General features: G+C 45.8%; 1 protein-coding gene across 2 annotated transcripts in view; it reads right to left on the minus strand.

Moving 5' to 3' along the window:
• Window positions 1-9,612: 9,612 nt before the first annotated feature.
• The window catches only part of LOC130305416 (hematopoietic SH2 domain-containing protein-like), a 44,401-nt gene continuing 32,578 nt past the window's right edge, over window positions 9,613-21,435 (minus strand). For both annotated transcript variants that reach the window (XM_056551993.1, XM_056551992.1), the window contains exons 5-6: window positions 10,494-10,760; window positions 9,613-10,068 (exon numbers count right to left, since the gene is read on the minus strand). In XM_056551993.1, coding sequence (XP_056407968.1) covers window positions 9,691-10,068; window positions 10,494-10,760 — 645 coding nt within the window. In that variant the 3' untranslated portion in view covers window positions 9,613-9,690. The remainder of the gene's footprint in view (window positions 10,069-10,493; window positions 10,761-21,435) is intronic.

Here is a 21,435-nt window from a genome sequence, read left to right on the forward strand (position 1 = left end):
GACACTGAAATTACGTGTTTTTACATCCATTGTTTCCCATGTAGTATACATTTCCCTGCCCCCACGGTCTTAGCTTAGTTTCACTACAGCCACAGTGGGCGGGGCTAAAGAACCTGTTTTTCCAGGTTATGTGAGGAGAGTAGGCCAAAGGGGTAGGGCATTTAGGGGATTTCACAGGAAACCATATGGCCTTCTGTCTCTTTTGCTTGGGACTTTCATTGAGAGAGGAGCCTCTCCTGCTCCTTTAGCCTGGGATGGATAAGTATATTGATTGTATCATTTCTCCACTAAATATTCATGTATCACTTGCGTAGATTCCTGCTAGTTTGCTAAACATAGAGTATGTACTGTTGTATTAATGCTTGTATGTATGTCTTTTTTGGTTTAGCTAATTCATGTTTTTATTAAATGTTATTAACTTTGCTGGTTACCGAGTGATAGTTAATTTGGTGGGTATACACTGCTGGTACAAGACATTTCTGCCAAAATACCTTGTACACTTATTTCATAGTTGTACAAAACTTAATCAGTGTTTCTGGGTGTTTTAGAAACATATTTAGGACCTATAAATTTAGCCTGAACTTCCTGCTTCTGTTTTCATATAGTTGGTGCCATTTTGACTCCAACAAAGAGAGCACATGGTCGGGGGAGGGGAATGTTTGTCTTACTCTAATTCTAAAATCACAATTGGTGTAGTATGCAGGATTTTCCACAATAAGTGGAGCTGCAGACAGGATTATCACCCTAGAACCACAACAATAGCTCTGGCATAACCTGTGATCTTTGCCCTCTTTAGGTAATATTGTGATGTGCGCCTCTAATGCCTGGGAAAGAAGTTTTTCGCCTGTGAGGAGGGCGTTACACCACGCTGTGATGTGTGGGAGGAGAGTGGATCTAAAAGTTTTATAGTATGGTAGACTCAGGCCATCTGGCCCGGGGCTTTTCCCTGCTGGGAGTGAAGACACAACCTTGCCCACTTCCTTCTCAGTGCATAGCGCCAACAATGAGGAGCCCTCTTCCTCCGAGAGAGCGGGCAGGTGCAACTCATCAAGGAAAGATTTGATGGCCCCAGCTCTAACCCACTGTAGGATATCCCTGTGTGGCAAGTTATACAGAGATGTATGATAGGCCGAGAAAGCCAATGCTATAGACGTGGTGTCTACGCACCTATGTCGCTCGTCCCTCACTACCTCTGATATGAATGTCCTCTCTCTTCTCTTTTTTATCATGGCGGACATGAGCCTGCCCCCTTTGTCCCCATGAATGAACAGTTTTTGCTTGAATCTAAGCACATTAGCAGCATACTTCTTGTGGGGAGGGGGGGGAGGGGGAGCTGGGTGGGTGGGGAAGGGAGGGGGGGGATGGAAGGGACTAGGAGAGGGGGTGGGGGAGGGGGAGTGGAGGGGAAATACCCGGTGTGGGAAAGAGAGGGGGGGGGGGTATTTTGAGGGCAAGAGAGAGGATAGGGAGACAGGGTATGCAAGGCAGCAGAGTGTGGGATGTCATTGAAACCGGTCAAGCAAAAGTGAGAGGCATATAGGTAAGAAAGGGGACCAGGGCCACAGGAGGAGAGGGGGAGAGAGGACAGCCCCAGGCAGGGCCATGAGAGTGTGACAGTCAAAGGCAATGAACCAACTCCCCGACACTTTATCTAATGTAATAAGCAAGCTTGTGCACAGAGAGACGAGACATTAAACAAGGGAACATTTGAAATATTCAATAATCCACATGTCCCCGCCTCCAGCCCCAGTATGCGGAAAGCTCAGCGTAAGGAGGCTGCTTCTGTTTTGGCATAGAGTGAAATGTCCGTGGCAACTAAGAAAAGCACAACTGTCATAACATCCCAATTAAACCCAATCCTCTATAGATCACCTCACCACTAGGAGTCCCACTGCGATGATGGGTGACTGGTTGCCCAGTCGTCCGAAATGTCCAGCACACATGAGTATACATACATAAAGAGTACATGCAGAGGTGATTCAGTAGCAGCGTGGTGGAGAATACTCCTCTGTGGTGGAGCCGGTCAAAGGGGTAAACATATGAGCAAGGGGGGGGGAGGGGGGGGGGAGACAAACCAACAGGTAATACAATAGGGAAGAGAAAACTGAGGGGATAAGTACATGGGTTTAAAACATATAGGGAAGAGACGGGGTGTAGGAAATCTAGGTAGCATACTATTCCCCACGTACCACACAGTTCAAGATGTCAGTATGCTCATGGAACAGGAACAGTCAGAGCGAACAAAGAAACCAAGTAACTTGGTAAATATCACCTTAGTTGCAAGTCAGGCGTAGCACGTATGCTTCCAAGCAGTACAGGGAGGTACGGCATAAAGTCCTCAGGCTGGATCCTGCGGGATGGCCTCCTGCGTCTTCTGGGCTGCCCGGCGTGGCTTTGGAGACTTCTGTTTGTCCGCCTTGGTCCAGGCCGCCATCTTGGGTAGATCAGGTAAGTGGTCACCCATTTGTAGCGGTAGCCAGGAAGGTATTTCCATAGGTGGGATGTTGAGGAAGCCCCAGAGCTTCTGAAAATCTTCCGGGTCCCGCACCGCAAATCTCTTTCCATCTTTCAGGACCGAAAAGCCAAATGGGTACAGCCATGTATAAGGTAAATGCAGGTCTCTTAGCTTCTGCAGTAACGGGTTTAAGATCCTGTGCTTGGCCAATGTGGTAGGAGAAATGTCCTGAAATAGTCGCACAGGGTGATTCTCAAACAGCACTTCTTCCGACTCTCTGTTTGCTTTCAGGATTGCCGTGGTGTCCACGAAACTCAGCAAGCCGCACACCACATCTCTTGGCGGTTCTGCCGGCGGAGGTTTGGGTCGCAGGGTCCTGTGGACCCGTTCGATTACCACTGTAGCTGCGCGCTCTTCCCCCAAAAGGGTTGCGAAGATCTGGCGTGTAACTGTCGGGAGTGCTTCTGCTGCATAGGATTCAGATATGCCTTTTATCCGTACATTCTTGCGGCGGCTCCTATTTTCTTGATCCTCCAGGAGTAGGAAGGCTTTGTGAAGTTGTGTTTCTTGATGACGTAGCTGGTGCGCTGCCGAGTCACAGAAAGTAACTGTCTCAGTCACTGCGTCTTCTAGAAATTCCGTGCAGTATCCAATATGGCGTACGTCAGCTTTAATTTCAGAGAGATCTTGTAGTACCGGGGCCAGTGCCCACTGCAGTGCTTTTGCCACCGCTTGATGCACCGTTTTCCGAATCGCCGAGCGGGATAGGGAGAATCGGCAGTCTTCTCCCCCAGAGTCCACTCTGGTGCCGGGCAGGCTGTCTGCATCTGATTTGTCCTACCGCTCTGCTGCACTTACATGAGCCAGCGTCATCTTGGGTGCACGCGCCGGGCTCTGGGTGGATCTCTTGTTAAAGTATTTTGCCATGTCCAACTGACTTTTTTGGGGTTTTGCTCGCTCCGGGTATGTCACCGGGCTTGCCTTTATCTTTGTTACCCATGAGATTACAGGAAAAAGGGCTCTGTTAGATGGGTATATGGCTCGGCTGTGGAGAGCAGCTCTCTCAAGCTGCCATCCGACTCCGCGGTCAGGCTCCGCTCCCAAGAACATGTCATTTTTACTGTAAAGTGTACAGTGTGAAAAGGAAACCTTCCAAAATGTGTAAAATTTTGTTTTTTATTTAAATTTCCTCCCTATAAAAATTTTTTGGGGGTTTGCCGTACATTTTATGGTAAAATGAGAGGTTTCATTACAAAGTACAATTGGTCACACAAAGGACAAGCCCTTATATGGGTCAGTAGATGGAAATATAAAAGAGATATGGATTTTAGAAGGCGAGGAGGAAAAAACGAAAACGCAAAAATAAAATTGGCCTGGTCCTTAAGGTTAAAATGGGCTTGGTCCTTAAGGGGTTAAAATTATTTTAAAATATAACAATGTTTATTGAATTCATTTAAAATACATATCACAAGTTTAAAAAAATAGGGGGGAAAGAAATCCACTGGGGGAGACAAAACAAAGAGGCGGCACTACCTGCTCGTGCATGTAAACAATAAATAACACTGGATAAGGTGCATGGATTGCCTGCATCTAAAGTGCATAATTTAGGGGTATAAAAACTCCCATAAGGTGCGAAACATAGGCATCAACATACATACTAAGACTGAACTATACAATGTAGTAACAGAATAGGAGTGACGCCTCCCCAACACACGAAGGACGAAGGACTCGCCGAAACGTGTGACGGGGGGGCGTCACTGCTGCTCTGTTACTACTTTGTATATTTCAGTCTTGGTATGTATGTTGATGCCTATGTTTACTGCACCTTATGGGAGTTTTTATACCATTAAATTATGCACTTTAGATGCAGGCAATCTATGCACCTTATCCAGTGCTATTTATTGTTTACACGCATGAGCAGCTAGTGCCGCCTCTTTGTTTTGTCTCCTCCAGTGGATTTCTTTTCCACCTATATATATTTTTTAAACGTGTGATATGTATTTTACATTGATTCAATAAACATTGTTATATTTTTAAATAATTTGAAATGACTCCAAAGTGATTCAGTGTTTGTTTAACCCACACAAGTGGCTCAGGTAGTGCAGCTCATCTAGGATGGCACATCAATGCGAGCTGTGGCAAGATAGTTTGCAGTGTCTGTCAGCATAGTGTCCAGAGCATTTAGGCGCTAACAGGAGACAGGGCAGTACATCAGGAGACATGGAGGAGGCCCTAGGAGGGCAACACCCAGCAGCAGGACCGCTACCTCTGCCTTTGTGCAAGGAGGAGCACTGCCAGAGCCCTGCAAAATGACCTCCAGCAGGCCACAAATGTGCATGTGTCCACTCAAACAGTCAGAAACAGACTCCATGAGGGTGGTATGAGGGCCCGATGTCCACAGGTGGGGGTTGTGCTTACAGCCCAACACCGTGCGTCCTGGCATTTGCCAGAGAACACCAAGATTGGTAAATTCGCCACTGGTGCCCTTTGCTCTTCACAGATGAATGCAGGTAAACACTGAGCCCATGTGACAGACGTGACAGAGTATGGAGACTCCGTGGAGAATGTCCTGCTGCCTGCAACATCCTTCAGCATGACCGGTTTTGTGGTGGGTCAGTAATGGTGTGGCATTTCTTTGGGGGGGCCGCACAGCCCTCCATGTGCTTGCCAGAGGTAGCCTGACTGCCATTAGGTACCGAGATGAGATCCTCAGCCCTGGGTTCCTCCTAATGCAAGACAATGCTAGACCTCATGTGGCTGGAGTGTGTCAGCAGTTCCTGCAAGAGGCTTGATGCTATTGAGGCATTGATGCTATGAACTGGCCCATTCCCCAGACCTGAATCTGATTGATCACATCTGGGATATCATGTCTGGCTCCAATCTCCAACGCCACTTTGCACCACAGACTGTCCAGGAGTTGGCGGATGCTTTAGTTCAGGTCTGGGAGGATATCGCTGAAGAGACCATCCACCACCTCATCAGGAGCATACCCAGGCATTGTAGGGAGGTCATACGGGCACGTGGGGGCCACACACACTACTGAGCCTCATTCTGACTTGTTTTAAGGATATTACATCAAAGTTGGATCAGCCTGTAGTGTGGTTTTCCACTTTGATTTTGAGTATGACTCCATATCCAGACCTCCATGGGTTGATAAATTAGATTTCCATTGATAATTTTTGTGTGATTTTGTTGTCAGCACATTCAACTATGTAAAGACGAAAGTATTTCATACAATTAGTTCGTCCATTCAGATCTAGGATTGAAAAATTAAAATTGAAAAATTTAAATAATTAAATATTATGTCTTTCAATCTGTGCACTCTTGAAAGAGCGACATAGGTGCATTCAGCAGCAAATTCTCTTTCGCTAATACCCACTGCCACTTTATGATTTCAAGCCAGTACCCACTAACAGTAGTGTTAGTAACTTGCCTCCAGAGAGCAGCAACCAGGGGGCAGCTCCAACACATATATCTAGTTTATAATATGAATAAGTTTGTTTTGCCTATTGTTGGCTGCAGACTCAGTGTCAGGATCCGGGCTGGTAGCGGAGGCTGGTGGTGGATCCGCTGTGCCAGAGAGGTGATGACGTGGGCCGTACCAGGGGAACGGAGTCTAAGGAGTTACTGGTTTTCACCAGAGCCCGCCGCAAAGCGGGATGGACTTGCTGCGGCAAGTAACCCCCAGGTCGTTCCACCCAGTAGTGACTCAACCTCTCTGGCTGCTGAGATAAGGCAAGGTACAAGAGGATCAAGCAAAGGCATAGTCAGACGTAGCAAATGGTCAGGGCAGGCAGCAACGGTTCACAGGCGGAAGTCAGTAGCAACGGGTAAGGCAACAGGCAGGGTAACACAGGAACAAAGAATGCTTTCTCTCAGGCACAAAGGCAACAAAGATCTGGCAGGAGGCTGTGGGAGGAGACGGTACTTATAGGCAGTGCACAGGTGAGGCCTAATTAAGTCCAAACAGCACTCCCTCTCACAAAGCTTAACCCTTAATGAACCACATTGGACCAGGCACCAATCACCTGTGCACTGGTCCTTTAGATCTAAGAGTCCCGGTGCACGCGCGCCCTAGAGAGCGGGGATGCGCACGCTGTGACGCAGGAGCGCTGCCTGGGGACACACGCTGTGAGCGCTCCGAGGCCAGCAGGGGGCCCTGAGCACTAAGCGTAACACTCAGAGAATTGTATTTATTTATTTGATGTCTATGTATGGGATTTAGTGTTCTGTATTAGAAAAATGGCACACCGACCAAGGGTGGATATTTACCTCAAATTAGGTCTAATCTAGCTGAAACTAAATTACCCAGTGATATTACAATATATGATATTACAATAGATGGCATATGTACTGGTCTAACGCTATGTAGCTCTTAACGTGTTACATGTATACTTAAAAGATTTGACTGTATTTTTTAGATTGACAACAAGGAAAGAAAATGTAAAATAAAACAGATTGACTATACATCACATATTTAGCAAACAGGTAAAGGTTAAATAAAACTGTTATAAAAACAACAATATTTCTTACTAAATACATTAGGAAATTGTACAGTCATACTTAGTTTTTATGTATTTATTTGTAAAATATGCAGCTGTAATATAAAAAAAGACAAAAAGTGCATTTATGAATGTAAACTGAACAGGTTTATTGCAGGAAATGTCCTTATTTTTATATATTATATTGAACTTATGGAACAAATTAATTTAACATTTAAATTAACATTTAAAGTATTTCCTTCAGACATTCTGTAACAAACTGGTGGCCATCTATGCAGTCTAATAAAGACTGTACCATGGCTGACCGAAATACAACAGCAAACGTACATACACTTTAATCTCAGATAAAACACCACCACATACTGCATGGGGAAGCCCCCCAAACATCCTGATACTTACACATTTGTATTTCAAACTTGGTAACCATGCTATAGCATTAAAATTCCAGGAATATATAAAATGAGTAAATATATAAAATTAGGTCACTGTGTGCAGCTTGTAAAGAGCTCATGTGTTAGGTCCTGCCCATGCTAGATTTTAGTAATAACAAAATTACTACTTTTAATAGAGTTTACATACATTTGTTTTTGTTTGCCTTTTATACTTTTAAAATATACTCTCCAGAATAAATATATAAGGGTATATTCACACAGGCACAAAATGTGTTTTTTTGCATGCAGAAAACACTGCCAATTTCCGCAGCCAAAACAGTTCGGTATCACTGTGCAAAACCTTGCTACCATTGACTGCAATTGGAACAGTAGAAACACACTGAACGTGTTAGCTTTGTAATAGGGATATCTATGTGCGGATTCATATTTTATTTTTATGTACACATATAAGTATTTTAGATAACACCTTGACAGTAAATGAATGAAATTAATGGATTTAAGAGATTTAAGGCATGGCTGGTCTATTGCTAGTAACTCAGCTGAATATGTCAACTGTGTAGGGAAATAAGTTTAATGTGATGACATATTAGAAGATGACACCATTTGTAATAACCAAAACAAAGTATTATAAAGAAAACCTTCTGGTTTATCATATACATAATTCAAGAATTGAAATGAGGGGCCTCTGATCTCTGTCCAAAAAGGCCCAAATAAGCCTTACGTTCTATTCATTGTAGGTAGTAATTAACATGACAGTTTGCTAGCTTCCTTATTCCTGGCTTTCTACCATTATGGCACCTGAGAAGAGGAGAAGCCGACTGCTTGTGGGAAAAGGATGGGAGGCTATGAGCTGTGATATTCCTTTACACAGTAGAAGCCACATACTGCCTTGGTAAAAATCTGAAATGTTATAACCTTCAAACCATCAAGCTAACAAAATTCGACCTTGTATCCAGTCCTTATTACATCAGAGTTGAAATGTAGGTACTTGGTCACTTGGTTTACATTAACGAGTAGTCTGGCAAAAAAAACTACCTATCCCCTATAAACAGCCGCTGACATCCCTGTGGTGCTATAACTGGTCCACCATGACTCACACGCCATTTTGTCAGTATAGACGAGACTTGAGCTGCAGCCTAGCCTCCACAAGAGGGACACAGGTGACAGAACAGGAATTCAAACAGCAAGCATATGAGGAAGCTATATGACAGACAGTCTTTAGATTATCTTTAGGTTTGAATTGCTATTTGCAATCACTGCCTGGCCATGGTTATTACTGCTGAATGTATTTTGTATTTAGAACCCTATGAAACATATTTTGTCTGTAGTACACCCAAATTAACACATACTTTTCTAGTATTCTCTGTATAAAAAATCATACTCATTCAGCTATCACACTGTCAGCTATAAACCAGTAAACCATCTATAGTCACCTCTTAAATTTTTATGGTAGAGTCAGAAGGTTGACAATGTTGTTATAAAAAGAGGTTTCATAGTATAACATGGCTTGAGTATTTTTTGTTGGGGTATCTCTACAGCAGGTATTTGATAGATTCATAATACAATGCCCATAGCCTGCTACAGGCCCATGCATTACCTTCACATGCCTCCATTTTTTAATTGTGTCATGTTCCATGCATGCATTATTTCAGAGATATTTCCCTATGTAGGCATATATAAGGTGGCAGACAAAGTGGCTTTGTAATGTGAACACTAGTGTTGCTCGCGAATATTCGCAATTCGAATATTATTCGCGAATATCGCATATTCGCGAATTCGCGAATTTCGCGAATATAGCGCTATATATTCGTAATTACGAATATTTTATTTTTTTTTTTTTCTTCACAGTACACATCACAGTGTTCACCCCTCTCTGCTTCCAGCTTGTGTGGTGTAAAGAAGGCTGTAATACTACTGTGTGAGACTGGCGCGCGAAAATTCGCATATACGAAAATTCGCATATACGAAAATTCGCATATGCTAATTTTCGCATATGCGAATTTTCACGTATACTAATTTTGTATATGCTAATTTTCACATATGTTAATTTTCGCATACGCGAATGTTCGCATATGCGAAAATAAAAAGAGAATATAACGAATATGCAAATATTCGCGAATATATGACGAATATTCGTCCATATATTCGCGAATATTCGCGAATTCGAATATGGCCTATGCCGCTCAACACTAGTGAACACATGTGAACTTCTTTTTATACAGTACAAACAATAGGCTTTTCTATGTGCATAAACCCATACTTCAAGAATATTCATAATACCCCCCATGTATACAGTATTCATGTATAGAGTAGGCTTTTTAGCCTTATCCCTCTTTCCTGTTTAGGAGAATCCTGGTGCAAAAGGTGGTGGTGCTGTATATTCTTCTGGGACACTTGGTTGGCGGGATCTCTTCTGCAGTGTGGGAGAGGAGTTTTTCTGTCCTGTTTGTCCAAAGCGTCCAAAACTGTCTTTGACATTTTTCATGTGTGCTGCCATTGTGTTTTCCATTTTCTTCAAATCCTGTGCTATGTCTCCTTCTTTCATGAAAGATACTGCTTTGTTCATTGCACTTTTACAAGCTTTCAAGGGTTTCTTTGATGAATTACCCAGTCTTTCATTTTTACTGGGCCAATTTGAGCTGTGAGCTGTGTTTGGGTGTGGTAAATCTACACTTTGTGACTTCGTTATAGGTCTGTGCTCACTTGGAATCAGAGGGACCTGCAACCAGAAAGTGCAAACTGATTTAATATTTTTAAAATGACATGTCTAATGATTTTTAAGGTGTGGGAACATTGTTTTCTATTATTTGGCTCTGAAAAAAGTGGTGTGAATTAACACCAGTGTTATTCCCTCCCAATCTTTACTCCTTAGGGTAGGCTCACACATTGCGCCTCCGCAGCGTATTTGACGCTGTGGATGCGCTGCCAGCAGTCACAGAGGGACAGCAGAGTGAGCTCATAGCGGCGGATTTACTGCTGACAGCCACAAGCTGACACACAGAGCTACCAGGCCGCAGCAGGGAGCTCACTCTGCAGTCGCTCCCTGACTGCCGGCAGCGCATCCGCAGTGTCAAATATACTGCGGAAGCGCTCGTTAACACAACTTATGCTCACAAACATGGTAAAAAAAATGTATTTACTTACAGTGTTGCCTGTCTTTTGCAGTTCTGTAGGTAGTAATGGATAGAGCCTGTTTACTGAAGTTGGATTGCATGCTGGTGTCATTATTTGGGAATTGAAAGAATAAGAAGTCTGCAGTCTCCTTGGTGGGACAGGTGGGTTGTGTGTTTCCACAGGCAGTGTTGGGAGCATGCTGATGCCTATAGGAGAATGTTCTGGACTATGAAATGATGTTTGCGTTGTTGATCTGTTTTCAAATAATTCTTCATAGTCAGCACCGGATGATGTTTTCTGTAACAGATTAAATATTGGCTTGATCACTACACTGCTATGCTATTCTTTCCTTTTTTTTTTTACAGTTCATTCACAAAAAATAAATAAATACCCCCCAAAAAATATTACAGATGAAACATGTAACCATTTTATTACTAACATATAACTATTTTTATTCCTAACACAAAATTACTAACTTTGCAAACATTATAAGCTCTTCATATTATTTGGGGTTAATGATCACTAAAAGGAAAAAAAAGGGGGGGGGGGGCGATAGGGCACTCCCAAAACTGTATGAGTAAAAATCATGTACCTTTATTAGCTAACCATTTGGTATTTGGTTTTCTAATAGAGGGACACAATTCCTACTGATACCTCAAGTAGAGGTCAGGTCAGAGAAAATAGCATAAGGTTAACAAGGACAGGAACACTAGTGAAAGAATAAAATACAATCTTAGCAACCCAGCCAGTGAGCTACCTATTTAAATATCTGCTGCTGGGAGAAGTGATTGGCCCGGTGCTCCCACCTCCTGATAGAACGAGCCGGCCATATCACACATCGACAAACGCCCCTGAGTGTGCAGGGCTGTTGTCAGAGAGTTGTAAGACATGCCAGCCCTGTGGAGTGAGGACCGGAGCTGGACAAGGTACGTATGTTACAAGGGAATCACAGGATTCCCATTTTCCCAATTGCTAAGGGTCCCACAGGTCTAAGACTTAAATGTCGAACACCTATCCGATGTGAAATTCTGTGGTATACATCGGTAACCCATGAAAATGGGATGAAATCATATATCACAATGTATTGCTGCTTTACCCATTTATTTCTATGTGCTGAACATATTCTAAAAGTGACTGACTATGTTTGGTACATTTGTGAATGTATACTGTTTGTTCAACTACGCTTTTCAGTTCCACAAATAAACATCATACACTCGCAAATATAGTTACTTTTAGATTAAGTTCTATTAGTAATGGCCGGTTTATAAAAAATCCCCATAGGGATGAATATAGAACCGGTTATGATGGACAATGAGCGACAAGGGTCAAGGGTCAGCGGGATGACCGTGAATCACATACAGCATGCAGGCTATCAGCAGCCAGCCACCCTTGTGATGTCGCAGCCATCTTGCGGCCACTCACATCAGTGTTCTATTGAAGAGAGAGAGGGGCAGAGAGCAGTGTGTTGCACAGAAAAGCTTTTTTAAAGCAGCAATTCACCTCAAGCCCAAATCCAGTCTAGAAGCACTGACAGGGAAAGGAGTGAGATTGAGAGAGAAAGTGCAATTTTGGGTGTAGTACACAGCAACTGTGTGCTGCATCACTGGTGTGTACAAAAACTGAAAAGCTAATAGTAGCCAGCCAGTTAGGGTGAGCAGAGCACTAAAAGCATATTGTCCTCTATTAAATGTACCCTGTGCATACATCTAAGTGGTGTACCATTTTGTTATGGTTAAAGTCTTAAGGGCCTAGAAACTGTGAAAGGCTAGCCAAAAGCACACACCTGCTGGTGTTGTAGACAAATACTGTTTTAAGCGTAGTGAAGCACATTGTACTCCCCTCATAAGTGCATACCAAATAGGTACATCTAAGTGGTGTACCATTTTGTTCCTGTTAAAGTCTTAAGGGTCTAGATGCTGTGAAAGGCCAGCCAAAAGTACACACCTGCTGGTGTTGTAGACAAATACTGTTTTAAGCGTAGTGGAGTGTATTTTACTCCCCTCATATACGCACTAAGTATGTCAGGCAGAGAAGTGCCAGGACATGCAAAGAGGAGTGGCAGAGGCCTAAATTCATCAGGCAGATGTCACAGCAGACTAGGGGCGAGTGGCAGCAGGAGTCGCAACGAGAGGACTGAGCTCCTGGTATCAGCTGGCGGTCGTGTCTCAACCAGCAATCCATCTACCGTCATCGATTGGTTAACGCAGTCATCCACTTCATCACAAGTGACATCTGACACCACCAGTCAACAATTTGTGGGTTCCTCAGACACAACCCTCAGTGAGCATGGCCCGGGAGCAGTCCTTGTCCTCCCATTGCCTCTGTCTTATGCTGTTGCCTCCCCCACAGAAGTACCTTCGTTCTACTAGAGGACAGTCAGCAGCTACTGCCCAGCCAAGAAGTGGAGGAGACATCCACCCTTTCTCCACTAGGTGGGCAAGTAGTGATGAGGAGAGTGGCGTGGGAGGTGGTGTTGCAAGCGTTCAGGCTACTTAAGCAGACACTGTTGAGGAACCTGAGGAGGACACAACTCGATGATGATGAAGCCGATCGCACTTGGGAGCCGGGTGCAGAAGGGGCTTCATCATCATAAAGAGAAGAGGGTTGCAGGTTACCCGTGAGGCAGCAGCTGAGTCAGCAAGGTGGTAGCATGGTTGGCAGTCAGCATGGTGGCAGAAGTGGAAAGTCTGAAGAAAAACATGCCCGGGGTATATCACCTGCTTTGCGGCAGCCTACCTTCCCGGGAGGTAGTGGAACAGGGGTTCCTGGAGTCGGCAGCAGTAGCAGTCAATCAGTGTGGACTGTTGGTTAGAAAATCAACTACTTGGCGGTGTGACAGTTTTTCATCAAGCATCGGGAGGAGGTTAACATGGCCACATGCAAGATGTGCTGGCAGAAGGTGAAGCGTGACCAGGGTCCTAATGTTGGCACCACGGCCCTGCGTCAACACATGAAGCGTCACCATAAAGCGGCCTTGGAGAACCGTGGCTCCGATGTGGGGGTCCAGCCTGCTGCATCACCCAGTGGCACGCCGCTCCCTGTTTCAGCCAGCCAAGGCTCCACCACCTCAGCTGAAAGAAGCTGTGTGTCATACCCATCTTCTCTAGCGGCCAGTCCTCTGATGACGCTGGGTTGCCAGCGAAATGCCATCAGGACTCTGGCTTGTGTTACATTTTAAATAGCAGTGGTTCCTGTCAGCACCATAACCTCCATGCATTAGAGCCTCAGCAGTGGCCTTACACTTATAAATGGCACACATATTGAGAGGCATTGGTCCTACAGTGAATACAAATGTGCTAGACAGACCCTGTGTTTTAGTGTGTGTGGAACACACATACAATTGTGTTTCAATTCTATTACTACATGTGTTTTTCAGATTTTACATATGCCTAATAAACGTTACATTTTAATTTAGTTTTTTTTGGGGGGTCTAGTTTAGGGTACCCCTTTGGGGGTTTCCCCTAAAGTTGTTCTCTGTATACCCATCTTCTGTCACTCCAGATGCTCTTGCTGTGTGTATCAAAGTGCACGTCAGCGCTGATGTTGGGAGCTGTAACTATGTTACATCCACTGGGTGAATGTGTTTCTGCACAGCCACAACAGCAACTTGGACAGCTCACGCTGCTTCCACCCCCACGCCCTCAGGCCGTTGGTCCTGTGACAGTGTGCGACTCCGCCACTTCATCCTCCAACGTGTCCTCAGCCTCCACTGCCCGGACAAGTTTCAGTGCCCCTCCAGCATACCATGTGTGCAGGGCACGGCATTGTCATGCTGTTCTTCACATGGTTTGCCTTGGCAAAGAGTCACACAAGGGAGGAACTCCTAAAAGTCATAAATCAAAAAATGGAATCATGGCTTACTCTGCGAAAACTGGAAAGGGGAACCATGGTGACCAACAATGGGAAGAATATCTTGTCTGCGCCGCGACAAGGAAGCCTGAGACATGCGCCCTGCTTGTCAAGCGGTTCCTGAAGTGTTCTCAACACCCCCCCACCCGTCTACAAGACATCCTAACAATGGGAAGGAAACTTTGCATCCACTCATACACCGTAAAGCACACCCTCCTTGAGCTGCAGCGTCAGAACGGTATCCCCCAACATAGTCTGATTTGCGACGTTTCCACACGTTGGAATTCCACCCTCCATATGTTGGACCAACTTTATGAACAGAGAAAAGCCATCACCAATTTCTTGATGATCCAAACAGATGATCCAGTACAACTTCAATGTCAACCAGTGGAAGCTCATACGTGACACCTGCCGTTTGCTCAGGCCTTTTGTTACAATGAACCATACGTTGTTCCCTTCCACCTTTGCATCACATCAATACTTAGTGGTGTAGGTGGCACATGGTGTTTTTTGCACACCATTCCTTTTGTTTGATATCCAAAAAATTTTGGTCCATATATTTTATCCTAAGAATATTATTAAAAGTTAAGTTTTAAGTAATGCATATCCTCAATACTTACTTGTGCACACTAACACTTTTACAAAAGAGACCGTTTTCTTCTGCCTACTTGCCTCAGCTACTATTCTGATCCTGCCACCCACCTGATGCGACACATCTCATGCCATCTCCTTTTTTTCACCCAGCTTCGTCACCGGGTACTGGTATTGCCACCCACCGCCCCACTATGTCGCCGGGTCACTTTCAGGACTCCTGATGCTGCCAGACTGTCTCATACTTCCACCATATGTTCTCCTCATGCTGCTGCCACCTCCAGGCTGTCTCATTCAGCCACTATATGGTCTCCACATGCTGCCGCCAACTCCAGGCTGTGTTATTCAGCCACTATATGGTCTCCTTATGCTGCCGCCACTTCTATGCTGTGTCAGTCAGACACTATATGGTCTCCTAATGCTGCCACCACCTCCACGCTGTGTCATTCAGCCACTATATGGTCTCCTCCTACTGATGCCACCTCCAGGCTCTGTCATTGTGCCGCTCCTAATAGCAATGCCTCTATTCTGCATGTCACACTGAATAATAGTATTATTTCACTAACCCAGCACACACCCTATGCATCTTACAGCAAGGCAAAGTGTTTTACACTCCTATTGAGGCTCTCTGTATGCCAGAAATAGCCATTTTTAATACAGATATGTGTTACGCCGAGCGCTCCGGGTCCCCGCTCCTCCCCGGAGCGCTCACGGCGTCTCTCTCCCTGCAGCGCCCCGGTCAGTCCCGCTGACCGGGAGCGCTGCACTGACATGGCCGTCGGGGATGCGATTCGCACAGCGGGACGCGCCCGCTCGCGAATCGCATCCCAAGTCACTTACCCGTCCCGGTCCCCGGCTGTCATCTGCTGGCACGCGCGGCTCCGCTCTCTAGGGCGCGCGCTCCAGCTCTCTGAGACTTAAAGGGCCAGCGCACCAATGATTGGTGCCTGGCCCAATTAGCTTAATTGGCTTCCACCTGCTCCCTGGCTATATCACATCTCTTCCCCTGCACTCCCTTGCCGGATCTTGTTGCCTTGTGCCAGTGAAAGCGTTTAGTGTTGTCCAAGCCTGTGTTACCTGATCTCCTGCTATCCATATTGACTACGAACCTTGCCGCCTGCCCCGACCTTCTGCTACGTCTGACCTTGCCTCTGCCTAGTCCCTCTGTCCCACGCCTTCTCAGCAGTCAGCGAGGTTGAGCCGTTGCTAGTGGATACGACCTGGTTGCTACCGCCGCAGCAAGACCATCCCGCTTTGCGGCGGGCTCTGGTGAACACCAGTAGCATCTTAGAACCGGTCCACCGGCACGGTCCACGACAATCCCTCGCTGACACAGTGGATCCACAACCTGTAAGCCGAATCGTGACAGTAGATCCGGCCATGGATCCCGCTGAGGTGCCGCTGCCAAGTCTCGCTGACCTTCCCACGGTGGTCGCTCAGCAATCGCAGCAGATTGCCCAACAAGGACAGCAGCTGTCGCAGTTGACCGCCATGTTACAGCAACTTCTGCCTCTGCTACAGCAGCAACCATCTCCTCCGCCAGCTCCTGCACCTCCTCCGCAGCGAGTGGCCGCTCCTAGCCTCCGCTTGTCCCTGCCGGACAAATTTGATGGGGACTCTAGACTCTGCCGTGGATTTTTGTCTCAATGTTCCCTGCATATGGAGATGTTGTCGGACTTGTTTCCTACAGAACGGTCTAAGGTGGCGTTCGTAGTGAGCCTTCTTTCAGGAAAGGCCTTGTCTTGGGCCACACCGCTCTGGGACCGCAATGATCCTGCCACAGCCACAGTCCAGTCCTTCTTCGCTGAAGTCCGCAGTGTCTTCGAGGAACCAGCCCGAGCTTCTTCTGCTGAGACTGCCCTGCTGAACCTGGTCCAGGGTAATTCTTCAGTGGGCGAGTACGCCATCCAATTTCGTACTCTTGCTTCCGAATTATCATGGAATAACGAGGCTCTCTGCGCCACCTTTAAAAAAGGCCTATCCAGTAGCATCAAGGATGTGCTGGCCGCACGAGAGATTCCTGCCAACCTGCAAGAACTTATCCATTTGGCCACCCGCATTGACATGCGTTTTTCTGAGAGACATCAGGAGCTCCGCCAGGAAAAAGACTTAGATCTCTGGGCACCTCTCCCACAGTATCCGTTGCAATCTACGCCTGGGCCTCCCGCCGAGGAGGCCATGCAAGTGGATCGGTCTCGCCTGACCCAGGAAGAGAGGAATCGCCGTAGGGAAGAAAATCTTTGTCTGTACTGTGCCAGTACCGAGCATTTCTTGGTGGATTGCCCTATTCGTCCTCCACGTCTGGGAAACGCACGCACGCACCCAGCTCACGTGGGTGTGGCGTCTCTTGGTTCTAAGTCTGCTTCTCCACGTCTCACGGTGCCCGTGCGGATTTCTCCTTCAGCCAACTCCTCCCTCTCAGCCGTGGCCTGCTTGGACTCTGGTGCCTCTGGGAATTTCATTTCTGATTCTTTGGTGAATAAATTCTGCATCCCGGTGACCCGTCTCGTCAAGCCGCTCTACATTTCCGCGGTCAACGGAGTTAGATTGGATTGCACTGTGCGTTACCGCACAAAACCCCTCTTAATGTGCATTGGACCCCACCACGAAAGGATTGAATTTTTCGTCCTTCCCAACTGCACCTCTGAGGTCCTCCTCGGTCTGCCATGGCTCCAGCTTCATTCTCCCACCCTTGACTGGACCACCGGGGAGATCAAGAACTGGGACTCTGCTTGTCACAAGAAATGCCTCTCCCCCCCTCCCAGTCCCGTCAGGCAAGCCTCAGTGCCTCCTCATGGCCCCCGTCCTGGTGTCACCCTGTCCCGTGCCAAGCTTCACCCTCTGCCCTCCCTCCCCATTCCCACTCCTGCTGTACGGCCTGCCTTTGAGGAAACCCTTCAATCACTCCCGGTGTCCTCATCCCATGGGAAGCAGTTACCGGACAAAGAAAGGGGGAGACCTAAGGGGGGGGGTACTGTTACGCCGAGCGCTCCGGGTCCCCGCTCCTCCCCGGAGCGCTCACGGCGTCTCTCTCCCTGCAGCGCCCCGGTCAGTCCCGCTGACCGGGAGCGCTGCACTGACATGGCCGTCGGGGATGCGATTCGCACAGCGGGACGCGCCCGCTCGCGAATCGCATCCCAAGTCACTTACCCGTCCCGGTCCCCGGCTGTCATCTGCTGGCGCGCGCGGCTCCGCTCTCTAGGGCGCGCGCGCGCCAGCTCTCTGAGACTTAAAGGGCCAGCGCACCAATGATTGGTGCCTGGCCCAATTAGCTTAATTGGCTTCCACCTGCTCCCTGGCTATATCACATCTCTTCCCCTGCACTCCCTTGCCGGTTCTTGTTGCCTTGTGCCAGTGAAAGCGTTTAGTGTTGTCCAAGCCTGTGTTACCTGATCTCCTGCTATCCATATTGACTACGAACCTTGCCGCCTGCCCCGACCTTCTGCTACGTCTGACCTTGCCTCTGCCTAGTCCCTCTGTCCCACGCCTTCTCAGCAGTCAGCGAGGTTGAGCCGTTGCTAGTGGATACGACCTGGTTGCTACCGCCGCAGCAAGACCATCCCGCTTTGCGGCGGGCTCTGGTGAACACCAGTAGCATCTTAGAACCGGTCCACCGGCACGGTCCACGCCAATCCCTCGCTGACACAGTGGATCCACAACCTGTAAGCCGAATCGTGACAATATGCCACAAATAAATTTGGACCAAACCAATTATTTCAGGAAAATTCAGCGAATCGGCAGAATCAATTATTTTTTTTATTTACTTACCTCTAATACCCTCCATATAGACAATTCCAGTTTTACCAGTACAATAAATCTATTAAATTGCTGCTGACTTCCTTTGGCAGCAACTGCTTGCCAGAGCGAAGACTTTTATCGGCCACTGCTAGAGGTACTTGGTAATATTAACCCTTTTATATGTGACCGAGTAAGGGCTCGAAGGAGAACATTACGGATATTGATAAGTAGAGAATTTCGCAACAAGAAGAATAATAAAAACAATAAAACATTGTCTTTACAGAAAATGTGCGGACTTTAAGACCAGTATATTAGATACATTATGGCAATATTTTATATTATGATCTCAACAATTTCATTTAGACCTCTAGCCCTCATTTGCACTCAATTACATAAATAATAAAGGACGATTGGCAGATGAGGCACTGTTTCAGTTAAAAAAAAATCACCTGTCCATAGCGAAGTAACCTCCTTAGCCGTATGTTTGATTTCTGTACAGCTCAAACAACACTTGATATTACATCGGTAGCTCCCTGCGGGCAGGTCAATTTGCTGGACTGCTTGTTTATGCTGTCTTATTTGGCTGGGGCCAGTAGATTCTTTGATTTGGGTGCTCTCCGGAAGTTGATTTGTGTATGTTCCAATAGTTTATCTTTGAGGAGGACATTGCTCTGGAGGATATGCTAGTTGTTATTTAAGATTTTCTGTATTTTTGGTGCATTACTACTGAAAGTGGTAATGAAGTTGGTTTTCCTTTTTTCTTCTGAATTGTAATTTCTATCAATCTGTTTAATATCTGATTTAAAACATTCTTACTGTGTTCTTGTTCTTACCTTGTCTAGAGATGATTTTATGATTTGTTTAGGATACTTCTTCACCTTAAATCTTTTTCCAGGATCCTAGTCTGTAATTTAAAGGGGTACTGCACTGGCAAGCGTTCAAGCTAAATGTTCCAAACGCTGTTTCACGCTACAGAGGGGATTTTGGTCCCTCATGAAGTAGCTTTGTACACACTCAAGCCCTAGATCATGCTTAATGTTCATATTAAACGAATATAGATAACAGGTGATGAGCTGTAGTCCAGATTTCAAGGGAATATCAATTAGGAACTGAATTAGTTGTGTCGAATTCCACAGATAGCTAGGAAGATTTACTACATGTTTCTGGAGAAAAAGATTTTTACAGTGAGCCAAATGGCTGGTGGTAAAGTTAGTGTTGGAAATGATTGGACGTCCAGGAGGCTATTGATACATTTGTGAATCTTTGGTAGAAAATAGAAGTTAGGCTTATTACCATTGTTGGTTTTAAGGTATTTGTGCTCTTCCTGCTTCCATCCCTTTGTCAACCAATGATCCATACTTCTATTTTTAACCAAACCGGTTTGAAGCACTGCAAAAACAAGGTCTAAATAAAATTGTTGAGACCATAATGTAAAATATTGCAATTATGTATCTAATATACTAGTCTTATACAGTAGTCTGCATATTTTCTGTTAAGACTAGTTATATTATTTTTATTATTGTTGTTTTTATAATTTTATTATTATTATTTTTGTTGCAAAATTCTCTACTTACCAGTATTGGTAATGTTCTCCTTCTAGCCCTTACTCCGGTCATATATAAAAGAGTTAATATTACCAAGTACCTCTACACTCAGCAGTGGGCAATAAATGAAGTCTTTGCTCTGGCAAGCAGTCGTTGCCAATTGAAGTCAGCCGCAAGGCAATATAATTATGCTAGTAAAACCGGGATAGTCCATATGGAGGGTATATATAATGTCGCTCATCATTAATTCATCACCGGTTCTATATTCATGCACCTAGTGGAGCCGTTTCTATATATTTATCCATCAGGCCAAATCGGTCTAGCTAATCTTCTTGTTCTTGTTTCATTTAATGGGGCATTAAAATTTCATTTTATGCTTTTTACATGCTGTTTTTTCTTATATTTAGTTCATTTCTATCTAATTATATGTAAGTGTTTTATACTATACCTATTATTTGGCCGGATGGACTTTGACCCGATCAACCGGAAGTGAAATAATTTGGTGTTTTAAGTTTTTATCTATCTGTGCTCAGTTTTCTTTTGAGAAGGAGCCTTGGAATCGCATCCATTTTTGTGATTTTTTTTTTTTTTTTTTAAAACCCAGCCATTACTAATAGGATTCTTTACCGCTGTCTTTGGAAGCATCGGGAGGGCTTGGAGGCTGCCGCTCATCCCGCATAAGGATCCTCTGCGACCCAGAGAGTCTACCGGTTAGCAAAGGTGTTGTGCCCTCAGCACAACATAATCCGGTAAGCAGCGTTGCAAATGAAAAGTATTTTCACCTGACCGTATTGAACTAGGAGCGCACCTTTTTTTCACTTTTAGATTAAGTTCGGCACATACTGACTTTATTTTACACGTTTATTAATATATACCATATTTATCGGCGTATAACACGCACTTTTTAGGCTAAAATTTTTAGCCTAAAGTCTATGTGCGTGTTATACGCCGATACCGCCCCAGGAAAGGCAGGGGGAGAAAGGCCATCGCTGCCCGCTTCTCTCCCCCTGCCTTCCCTGGTGTCTAGAGCCATGCTGCCGGCCCTTCTCTCCCCCTGGCTATCGGCGCCGCTGCCCGTTCTGTCCCCCTGACTATCGGTACCGGCGCCGATTGCCAGGGGGAGAGAAGGGGCAGCGGCACTCATTGCCGGCGCCGCTGCCCCGTTGCCTCCCCCCATCCCCGGTGGCATAATTACCTGAGTCGGGTCCGCGCTGCTGCAGGCCTCCGTCGTGCGTCCCCTTCGTTGTTGC

Source organism: Hyla sarda, chromosome 1 (genome assembly GCF_029499605.1).
Source record: "Hyla sarda isolate aHylSar1 chromosome 1, aHylSar1.hap1, whole genome shotgun sequence".
In the NCBI taxonomy this organism is placed as follows: Eukaryota; Metazoa; Chordata; class Amphibia; order Anura; family Hylidae; genus Hyla; species Hyla sarda.